The 11,827-nt window shown below is 43.8% G+C and overlaps 1 protein-coding gene across 1 annotated transcript in view; it reads left to right on the top strand.

Annotated features, from left to right (window-relative positions):
* The first annotated feature begins 5,800 nt into the window (after positions 1–5,800).
* Positions 5,801–11,827, top strand: part of LOC123346972 (putative olfactory receptor 2B8) — a 33,595-nt gene continuing 27,568 nt past the window's right edge. The window contains exons 1-2 of the mRNA XM_044984406.1: positions 5,801–5,832; positions 6,384–6,985. Coding sequence (XP_044840341.1) covers positions 6,386–6,985 — 600 coding nt within the window. The 5' untranslated portion in view covers positions 5,801–5,832; positions 6,384–6,385. The remainder of the gene's footprint in view (positions 5,833–6,383; positions 6,986–11,827) is intronic.

Raw genomic sequence — 11,827 nt, 5'->3', positions numbered from 1 at the left:
AGTGCATGGGATTCTTCCGTCCTAAGTGCAGGACTCTGCACTTGTCCTTGTTGAACCTCATCATATTTCTTTTGGCCCAATCCTCTAATTTGTCTAGGTCCCTCTGTATCCTATCCCTACCCTCCAGCGTATCAACCACTCCTCCCAGTTTAGTGTCATCTGCAAACTTGCTAAGGGTGCAGTCAACACCATCCTCCAGATCGTTAATGAAGATATTGAATAAAACCGGCCCCAGCACCGACCCTTGGGGCACTCCACTTGATACCGGCTGCCAACTAGACATGGAACCATTGATCACTACCCGTTGAGCCCGACCATCTAGCCAGTTTTCTATCCACCTTACCGTCCATTCATCCAGCCCAGACTACTTTAATTTGCTGGCAAGAATACTGTGGGAGACTGTATCAAAAGCTTTGCTAAAGTCCAGAAATAGCACATCCACTGCTTTCCCCTCATCCACAGAGCCGGTTATCTCATCATAGAAGGCAATTAGGTTAGTCAGGCATGACTTGCCCTTGGTGAATCCATGCTGACTGTTCCTGATCACTTTCCCCTCCTTTAAATGGTTCAGAATGGATTCCTTGAGGACCTGTTCCATGATTTTTCCAGGGACTGAGGTGAGACTGACTGGCCTGTAGTTCCTTGGATCTTCCTTCTTCCCTTTTTTAAAGATGGGCACTACATTAGCTTTTTTCCAGTCATCTGGGACCTCCCCCGATCGCCATGATTTTTCAAAGATAATGGCCAATGGCTCTGCAATCTCATCGGTCAACTCCTTTAGCACCCTCAGATGCAGCGCATCCGGCCCCATGGACTTGTGCTCGTCCAGCTTTTCTAAATAGTCCCGAACTACTTCTTTCTCCACAGAGAGCTGGTCACCTCCTCCCCTTACCGTGCTGCAGAGTGCAGCTGTCTGGGAGCTGACCTTGTCTGTGAAGACAGAGGCAAAAAAAGCATTGAGTACACTAGCTTTCTCCACATCCTCTGTCACTAGGTTCCCTCCCTCATTCAGCAAGGGGCCCACACTTTCCTTGACTTTCTTCTTGTTGCTAACATATCTGAAGGAACCCTTCTTGTTACTCCTAACATCTCCGGCTAGCTGCAACTCCAAGTGTGATTTGGCCTTCCTAATTTCACTCCTGCATGCCTGAGCAATACTTTTATACTCCTCCCTGGTTATTTGTCCAATCTTCCACTTCTTGTAAACTGTTTTTTTGTGTTTAAGACGAGCAAGGATTTCACTGTTAAGCCAAGCTGGTCGCCTGCCATATTTACTTTTCTTCCTACACATCGGGATGGTTTGTTCCTGCAATCTCAAGCACATACTGTTGACTCATATCCAGTTTCTCATCCGCTGTAACACCTAGGTCCTTTTCTTCAGAACTTCTTCTTAGCCATTCAGTCCCTAGTCTGTAACAGTGAATGGGATTCTTCCGTCCTAAGTGCAGGACTCTGCACTTGTCCTTGTTGATCCTCATCAAGTTTTTTCTTGGCCCGATCCTCTAATTTGCCTAATTTGTCCCCACTATGGTGGGGAAGAGCAGGAGAGGATGGTTCAGAGCTGGTCCGTTTGGCATGATGCCACCTGGGGATCACTGTACATGAAGCAATTCCAGTGAGAGCTGTGAGTAACTGTTTTTTGTTTGTTTGGTTTTTTTGGTTCATTGATCATTTTGAAAGATTGGGGGGAAAACATAGTTTTGGATCATCCCAAAATGATATTTTAAAAAAAACTGGCAAAATAAAATCAAAAAATTTATTTTGGGTCAAGCAAATCATTTCATCTGACCCCAAACCCAAAATGTTTTGTTTTAATTCTGGTCTTATTTTTTAACACTAAAATTTTTTGAAGGGAACTTTGAAACAAAATCTCATTTTGAATCAAAAAATCATTTTGAAACCATCAAAACAGAACTTGATTTTTATTCAATTTTTATCTTAATTTTGTAGTCTAGTTTTTGTGTTTTTGAGTGAAACAATTTGGCAAAATTGACATGAATATGCAAACTGTTTCACTTGATCCAAATTGTTTGTTTGGTTTTTTAGTGAAAAAGAGTTTTGTCTGAAAAATGTTGCCTGTTTCTATCAACAGATTGCTATCATGCCATCTCTCTGGCCTTTTGGCAAGCATCTGTTGTGAAATGCTGGCAGTAATGGGAGATGAGATTGCTTACATTTTTGTAAAATCTGTCCCCATAATTTCTTGGCAACTGAAATTAATAAATAATAATCCAGAATAAAAGTAAGTAAAAGTAGATTAAAGAAAAACCCCTTTGAAGCAGGATGGTCTTTTGGTTAAGACACTGGGCTGGAACGCAATAAAGCTGGGTTCAGTAAGGAATATAAGAACTGATACACTGAGTGAGACCCATGGTCCATCCTCTCCTGCATCCTCTCTGCCTCCAAATCCCTGTGCTATACTGAGCAAGTTACTTCATCTCTTTGTGCCCCATCTCCCCATCTGTAAGGTGAGGATAATAGCCATCTCTTTTCCTGCCTTTTCTTTGTCTTGTCTGTGTAGACTGAGATCTTCAGGGCAGACACTAAAGCAGGGCCCAGCCCAGTGTGCCTTTAGGTGTTACAATAATCCATATAATAAATAGTAACCGGACAATACTCTTGAGTGGTGTCATAATTTAATTTCATTCTTCAACTCTTGCTCCTCTCCCACCTTTTGTCTGTTCTGCTTATTAAACTGTAGTTTCCCAACACAGGGACACTGCTCAGCATCATCATCAGCTGGGTTTGTGCAGTGGCTTCTACAATGGGGGTTTGCTGTTGATAAAGAACCCTGTTCCACCGTCATCCTGTGCCTCAGTTTCCCCCATCTGTAAAATGTGGATAATAATCTTTACTTACCGATCAGGTAACGGTGAAGATAAACACATTAATATGTTTTAAGCAGTCATATGCTGGAGACATGGGGTGCAGATAAGTAACTTTTGACATTGTGTATATTTTCAGCTAACAAGTTTGTTTTAATTGAATGGCTAGAGGACAAAACCCCTGAGAGACCTGAATAATAACAAGTTGTTTTTGCCTTTGTTGAGTTTATTTAAAAACAAACAAAAGAAAGGCCTGGGATTTAAAGCCACCTTTGAAATATCTCAAACCTTTTTGCAGGCAACCCTTGGAACCTTTGGGTTTATTGAAAGGGCAGTGGATCTAAGAAGTGAACGAATCACTCTTAACCCTTATTCTTGTAGTTGATTGATCTTTTCCCCACAGTCTTGTATGGACATTTTTATTCTTTTAGCCTTTGCTTATTTCCAGTGTATTGTGTTTACCTTTTTGAACCTGGGACAGTGAATCAGATTCACATCACGGGACAAACTGCAAATACTCTGTAATCTGCTGAAGAAAATATATGAACAATAGCTATGCATACACACACGACCAAAACTATGGTTCACAACAATTCCAGCCCATTTATAGTCTAACCTAGTGAAAATCTGTAACAATGTAGCATTGTAAATTCATGCCTCCTGTATCATATGAGTTTCAGTTCTTTTACAAACACATTTTTATTAAATGTATCATACACTGGCAATTTAATTTATGTTTGTTTTATTCGTTTGTTTCCCCACACCTGGAGCCAGTGAGAGGTACCCTAGTCTTCTACAATACCTGGCACTGTTCTGCAACTTTGCCTGAGGAATTAGCTTAAGTGATCCTTTTGATTCATAAATCCAGATCCTATACTTTTACAACTGAAGACACTATGCTGTTCCCTCACAAATGAAGGTAAGTGGATTTTATAATGAATGTTGTGGTGATGAAAATACCACACTGAGGAATTTGTATATATATTGTTGAGAATTAATAACCAAATGATTGGAAAAGATATAAACTCTCAAACTTTGGAGCCTAAACTAACTTCTAAGTATTGGTGTTTAGGAGGGAAACTTTCCATGTGGACTGGTAATTACATAATTAACCACTAGGGGGCTCCTTACACTTTCCTTTAGTTCAAAGCTGATAGTGGCCACAGCTGTAGTTAGGTGATTGAATAAGATGGACAAGTAGTTTGATACAGTTTAGAAATGCCTGTGTTCATAGAAATACAAATTAAGAGACTGGAATAAATGGACTACTGGTTAAATCCAGAATGAGGGGAGGACTAGATAAGGTTTTGTGGCTAAAAGAATGAGGAGTACTTGTGGCACCTTAGAGACGAAAATATTTGTTTGAGCATAAGCTATTGTGGGCTACAACCCACTTCATCAGATGCATGCAGTGGAAAATACAGTAGGAAGATATATATATACACAAGGCACTGGACAGAGATTCAAAAACAGAGAGAGAAAAAAACATGCAAAGACTTAGGGTGACCAGACAGCAAGTTTGAAAAATCGGGACAGAGTGTGGGGGGTAATAGATGCTCATATAAGAAAAAGCCCCAAATATCAGGACTGTCCCTATAAAATTGGGACATCTGGTCACCCTACCCCAAGAGCTGAAATGTGCATATCGATGCCCCACAAACACACACTTTTGGATTGTTTGGGAATCTATATAAAATACTACATAATACCAGGGTGGAACTGATGTCCTTCTTTAGCGATCACTGTTTAAATTGGCAATGTATCAGATTTAGACTGAGATTTAATTTTGAGCTGTTGCATTCTTCTCTGCTCCATCGTGGGCCATATTAATAACTTCCTTTCACTGGTCTGTTCCTGGACAAATAAAAGAACAGCGTGCATCAGAATCACTGGTACGCCAGGCGTGCTTTACAGCACTCTGCAGCAAAACGGGGAAAGCAGCCAAGGGAGCCAGACACTAGCTTGTTTAAGCCAGGTTGATGGCTGCTTTGGATGACTGGACCAATGCAGCTTTGGACCCCACAGCATAGCAGTAAATCTGGGGAGGTGATTGTTCCACTCTGTTCAGCGCTGGTGGGGCCTTGCCTGGAGTACTGCATCCAGCTTGGGCACCACAGTTAAAGAATTTGTGAGCAAATTGGAGAGAGTCCACAGGAGAGTAATAACAATGATAGGCTGTTTAGCAAACATGAACTGTGAGGAAAGGTTGAAAGAACTGGGCATTTGTAGTCTAGAGAATAGAAGTCTGAAGTGCAGGGGAAGCATACATAATAATAGCCTTCAAATATGTAAAAGGCTGTTACAAAAAGGACAGCGATCAGTTGTTCTCTGCATCAGCCTAGGATAGGACAAGAAGCAATTGGCTAAGGCCTTGGCTACACTTGTAAATTTGCAGCGCTGCAGCAGGGTGTGAAAACACACCATCTCCAGCGCTGCAAATTGCGGCGCTGAAAAGCGCCAGTGTGGTCAAAGCCCCAGCGCTGGGAGCGCGGCTCCCAGCGCTGTACGTTATTCCCCACAGGGAGATGGAGTACGGACAGCGCTGGGAGAGCTCTCTCCCAGCGCTGGCGCTTTGACTACACTTAGCGCTTCAAAGCGCTGCCGCGGCAGCGCTTCAAAGCGCTGCCGCGGCAGCGCTTTGAAGTGCAAATGTAGCCAAAGCCTCAGCTTGCAGCAGGGGAGATTTGGGTTGGGTCTATGGCTACACTAGAGAGCCTACAGGGGGTAACAGCAGGCAGCTAATGACTGCAGAGATAACAGCGATGGCAGCGATGTCAAGTGGCACCAGACTACAGCATCATCAGCATTGGTCAATGTCCTTCCCTTCTCATTTTCAGGGCTGAGAGGTGAACACACCTCCGGATCTTTGCTGACCAAGGACAGCCAACCGTAAGTGGGGTGCAGTGGAGGGAAAGGTAGTGGCGTGTTAAAGGGACTTTCATTCATCAGATTTTCTCTCCACACGGTAGGAATCTGAGGCAGAGGACACTGCCCGATGCACAGCGAGGTGGGTGTTTGCTTAGGGTTACATGCTTTGGAATCGTGGTTGTGGGTGTTTCCCAAAATTAACAGCAGGTTCCCTTTCCCTTGTAATAAAAGTTCTCTTTTGTTACATACAGACTCATCGCTTGCTAGTGGGGCAGTTATTGCCTTTTAGAAGTGCCCTGGGGTGGTGTTTAGTTTTCTCAGATTACTGGGTGGGGGCTGTTTTGTATTGTTAAGAGGAACCTCTAGATATTGCTGCCAACTCCACCTGGTAGAAGGGTTACACGTACCAAAAGGAGCCTAGTATGATGCTGCCCTGATGTTATCTGGTTAAAGAAAAGATGTCCTTGAGAAAATGACTTAATCTACCTGTTGCCCAACTATAAATTGGAGATAGTGTCTGCTTCCTTCATGCACAGGGGTGTCATGAGGCTAAAATCCATTGCTGACTGCTGTGATGACGATCACATATGTGTGGAGATAGATGGAACCTATGAACCTTCTGTGCTTTATCCCCCTTGAATGTGGTTTTTATCATTTATCTCTTCCCACCCCCACCCCCTGTCATGTAAGACATGATGAGAAATCTTACATGGCAGAACAGAAGCTCCGTGTCAGAATTTATCCTGCTGGGATTCTCCAGCCAGCCCGGGATGCAGCTGCTGCTCTTTGCGGTCTTCCTGGCCATCTACCTAGCCAACCTCTTTGGAAACAGCCTAATTTTTGTCCTTATCAGGATTGACTCTCATCTCCACATGCCCATGTACTTTTTCCTGGCCAACCTCTCTTTCCTGGACATCAGTTACACCACCACCACTGTGCCACAGATGCTGCTCCACCTCCTCTCCAAAAAGAAGAACATCTCTTACATCGGCTGCATCACCCAGATGTACATCTTCCTCTCCCTGGGGATAACTGAGTGCATCCTTTATGCTGTGATGGCCTATGACCGGTACGTGGCCATTTGCCACCCGCTGCACTACACCCTCATCATGAGCAGGTCGATCTGTGTCAAGATGGCTGCCAGCTCTTGGGTGGGTGGTTTCTTCTTTGCCATGGTGCACACCGGCGTTGCCATGAGGCTGCCCTACTGTGGCCCAAACGAGATCAACCACTTCTTCTGTGAGGTGCCAGCCATTTTGAAGCTGGCTTTTGCAGACACACGGGTCACCGAGGTGGTGGTCTTCATGATGGGAGTGATACTGCTTATGACCCCAGTCTTCTTGATCCTGGTTTCTTACGTGTTCATCCTAGTGGCCATCTTGAGGATCTACTCAGCTGAGGGGAGGTTAAAGGCCTTCTCCACCTGCACTGCACACATCACCATGATGACACTCTTCTATGGCGCTGCCATGTTCATGTATATGCGTCCTGCCTCCAGCTACTCACCCGAGAGGGACAAATACTTCTCTTTCTTTTACAGTGTGGTGTCTGCCCTCCTGAATCCTCTCATCTACAGCCTGAGAAACACGGATGTCAAAGGAGCTCTGGTCAAATTGATGGGTAAAAAAATGACCCTTCAAGGGGGAAGAAGAATTGTCATGTGGTTCAGGACTCCTGGGTTCTTTCCCCAGCTTTAGGAGGGGAGAAGTGTTCAGTGGCTGGAGCAGGGAGGGGCTGGGACTCAGGACTCCTGGGTTCTATTCACCATTCCGGGAGGGAAGTGGGATTTAGTGAGTTAGAACAGTGGGCACTAGGTATCACAAGTCCTGATTTCTATCCCTGGCTGTGGTCCAGAATAACTGTGTGACACTGGGAAAGTAAGGCACAGAGAAAGGGAATGAGCTGTGTTCAAAACCCAGGACTCTCCCTGATTGCCTGCCATACTGCCTTTCAATTTTGAGTTGTTTAAGTTAATAGAGCTGCCCTCTATTACGTTTTAAGTGAAGGCTCCTTAACTATTGAAATCACTGCTCCATCCATTGCATGTGGATTGACATCCTTAGATGGTTTAAGGCAATACAAGGTGTATCTATTCCCTAAGATGAAATTCACTCCTGTGTAAAGATCCAGCAGAAGACCTATGAAAGATCAGAATTTGCATTGGTTTAAAACTGGTGCAAATACCTGTGAGGACACATTGATGTTGGTTTATAAGGCAGATGTATACTTAATAGAATGGTGTCAATACACAAAGTTGCAGAAGTAAATGCTTCATTAAAGTATGTGCCAATCAGAGCATCATTGAACTTCAACTCTCAAAATAGGACATAAATGGTGCATGGGTATTTTCCTGGTCCTTTGCTTGGCTGTGAGTTTCAGCCCAAATCGTTGGGAAAAGGTTGATTTTGTGGAGGATAAGTGGGCCAGTTATTAGTAGGGCTGGATTGCATGTGCAGGGACACATTCATTAACAATGCACCAATCCAGCTTATGTTTGTTGGTTTGTATGTTTTTGTTAAATATGCATATAGAGACTGAGACACTTTATATAAATAAAAGTAATTAATTAATATCAATGACTAGCTCCAATAGGGATTTTTTTTCATCCCTATATGTCAAAGCAGGTAATTATTATTAGCCACCTTTTACAGATGGGAAAATTAAGGCAGAGGGTCCTGCAGTATCTAGCTCTAGGCAAATCCACCACCCAGTCCTATAGCCAGGAATAGAACCCATGGCTGTTGAAACTAAGTTCAGTGCTCAACACATTAGGTGATTTTGCAAGTATTTACTAGTGATGGAACAATTTTGATTTACCACCACACTTACCAAATAATTCCATTTAACTTTTCTTCAAAATTCCTGATCTCCCTTCAAATCTCTCCCCAGGCATATCTGTGCTGCAGAGTTCACTTGAGTCACAGACATCTGGGTCTGAGTACAATATGAAAAATAAATATATATTTTTTAAATTTAAACGTAACCCTTTTTTTTTTTTTACAATTTACCATTTGGAACAAATAAAAGAAGTGTGAAGGAGTATGGCTGACCTACTTTCTTACATATTTTATATATTCTACCTTTTGAAGAAGTAAAAAAAAAGCAAGGTAGGAGCTTGGGGAAAATAAGAACATAAGAACGGCCATACCAGGTCAGACCAAAGGTCCATCTAGCCCAGTATCCTGTCTACTGACAGTGGCCAATGCCAGGTGCCTCAGAGAGGCAAGTGATCTCTCTCCTGCCATCCATCTCCATCCTCTGATGAACAGAGGCTAGGGACACCATTCCTTAACCATCCTGGCTTATAGCCATTTATGGACTTAACCACTAGGAATTTATCCAGTTCCCTTTCAAATGCTATTATAGTCCTAGCCTTCACAACCTCCTCAGGTAAGGAGTTCCACAAGTTGACTGTGCGCTGCGTGAAGAACTTCCTTTTATTTGTTTTAAGTTATTTTAAGTTATTAAGTTCATTTGGTGACCCCTAGTTCTTGTATTAAATGAAAATTCAAAATCTGAAAACAGAAAACAAAAATTTGGCAGGTTCCAAAAGTCAAAATGAAATGATATTTTTAATTCCAAATTTAGAATGTAGGACATTATTCAAAATTCACAGCGGAGCACATATTCTCTTTCAAGAATATGCGTGCTAACAATAAAATAAAAAATATCAAATATTTAGAAACTCAGGAAATGCAGTTTTAAAGTCGTGTTTCTCCAACAAGGCACCCAAACTGTCTAAATTCTGACCCACTAGAAATGCCTGCTGATTACATTCTCTTCTTTGTAGAATATAAAATGTATGTATAACAGAAAATTGGCTTTGCTACTTGTTTCATATAAACTTGTCTCATGCTGAATGTACTGCATATTCACTGCACTAATCCTTGTTATTTACATGCACTTGCTCCACTTTCATGATCTGAATTATCAGCAGTATGTGGAGCCAATCTAGCTTTTCCTCATATGACATTTAGACAATCGGAAGCACAGTGCCAGGTGTGATGCAATGAGGTACTTTGTGTCATGAGCACCTTGCAGGACAGATACTTTAATAAGGACTGGGTAGTGTGTGCCTTTGTTATGCTGCTTGTCTAAGCAATCACTTGTATGCTGAGTACTGTCAATGTCTGTGAGCTTGTATACACGTACAGCGCTGCACTGGTTCAGCTGCGTCACTGTAATGGTTAGTGAAGATGCTAACTATGCAGACAAGAGAGCTTCTCCCATATGTCACCTCCCTAGATTGACCAATTTAGGTTGGACATATTCCTGGAGGTTTCATCACATGACATTATCTTTAATTAAAGCTTCACCTTTAATTCTTGGAGACTCCAGGACAGACCCTGAGAGGCAGTAGCTGTGTTGATGGGAGAAGCCCTCCCACAGACCTAGCGCAGTCTACATCAGGAGTTTGGTAGGTATAACTGCATCCACACCCCTGAGCAATGTGGTTATACCGAGATAAATCCATATTGTAGACTAGGGCTAAGAAAAAGGCCGTAAAGCACCATGACCATTATTCAATTCAGCAAAAATGGTGTAAAAGACTAGAGGGCATGAGGAAATGGTGGGGAAAGTGAATCCTTTTCAAGGAAGAATAGAGGGCACCCAGATTCAGATGTGTCTGATGGCAGATGAAAGAGGCAGGGTCTCCCAACACCCTGTCGTGGCTGCACCAGGTCTCCCTCTGTGTCTCTTTACAGCAAGTCCAGCCAAGCTAGATGGACGTATATTCTGGTTTCTGATTATTCTGGTCTCCAATCAGCTGTCCAACCTTGTCCCCTCCCTTTGCACTCAGTGCATAGCCGTAAAAATCACTGAAGGAAACTGAGGCACACGATTCACAAAAATATTGCCAACATTTCCACATTCATCACACACCCGTACTTCCTTGTTCCTGAGTCCCATGTGTCAGGAAGTTGTTGACTCCACTCAGAGCGAGCCCGGGCCTGTGCTCAGCACATCCTAAAATAATGCCAATGATTCAGTGTGTCAGCCAATTCCCCATATTTCATCAGACACACAACTAGGACTTCCTTGTAGGAACACCTACACTACGTTTGTTCCCAAATCGCATGTACACTGCACCTGGCCCCTGTTGTATTAATGACGATGGAATAAATGGATCCAAAGAGCCAAAGGTGTCAACATGACCCTAAAACTGTCCAACTTTAAACAGCTTCAAACAAGGTCTGGGGTTGGTATATAAAGACCTCAGGCCTGGTCTACACTAGGACTTTAAATCGAATTTAGCAGCGTTAATTCGAATTAACCGCTCAACCGTCCACACCAGGAAGCCGTTTAATTCGACCTAGAGGGCTCTTTAGTTCGAATTCGGTACTCCACCCCGACGAGGGGAGTAGCGCTAAATTCGACATGGCTATCTCGAATTAGGCTATGTGTGGATGCAAATCGAACTTAGTAGCTCCGGGAGCTATCCCACAGTGCACCACTCTGTTGACGCTCTGGACAGCAGTCCAAGCTTGGATTCTCTGACCAGCCACACAGGAAACGACCTGGGAAAATTTGAATTCCTTTTCCTGTCTGGGCACTTTGAATCTGATGTCCTGGTTGGACATCGGGGCGAGCTCAGCAGCACCTGCAACGATGCAGAGCTCTCCAGCAGAGGAGTCCATGCAATCCCAGAATAGAAAGAGGTCCCCAGCATGGACAGACCGGGAAGTCCTGTATCTGATCGCTGTGTGGGGCGATGAGTCTGTGCTTTCGGAGCTGCGCTCCAACAAACGGAATGCAAAGACCTACGAGAAGGTCTCCAAAGCCATGGCACTCAGAGGATACAGCCGGGATACAACGCAGTGCCGCGTGAAAATCAAGGACCTGAGACAAGGCTACCAAAAAATGAAAGCGGCAAACGGACGCTCCGGAGCCCAGCCCCAGACATGCCGCTTCTACGAGGCACTGCATCCCATTCTAGGTGGGTCTGCCACCACTGCCCCACCAGTGACCGTGGACTCTGAGTATGGGATAGTGTCGAGGGGCAGTTCCTCGGCGATGTTCGCCGATGGGGAAGATGAGGAAGGGTTTGTGGAGGACGACGCAGGCGACAGCGCTTACAATACCGCTTTCCCCGACAGCCAGGATCTCTTCATCACCCTCACAGAGATCCCCTA

This window comes from Mauremys mutica, chromosome 12 (genome assembly GCF_020497125.1).
Source record: "Mauremys mutica isolate MM-2020 ecotype Southern chromosome 12, ASM2049712v1, whole genome shotgun sequence".
NCBI lineage: Eukaryota > Metazoa > Chordata > Testudines > Geoemydidae > Mauremys > Mauremys mutica.
The sequence above is the reverse complement of the archived record's forward strand: the minus strand, read 5'-3'. Positions and strand labels throughout refer to the sequence as shown.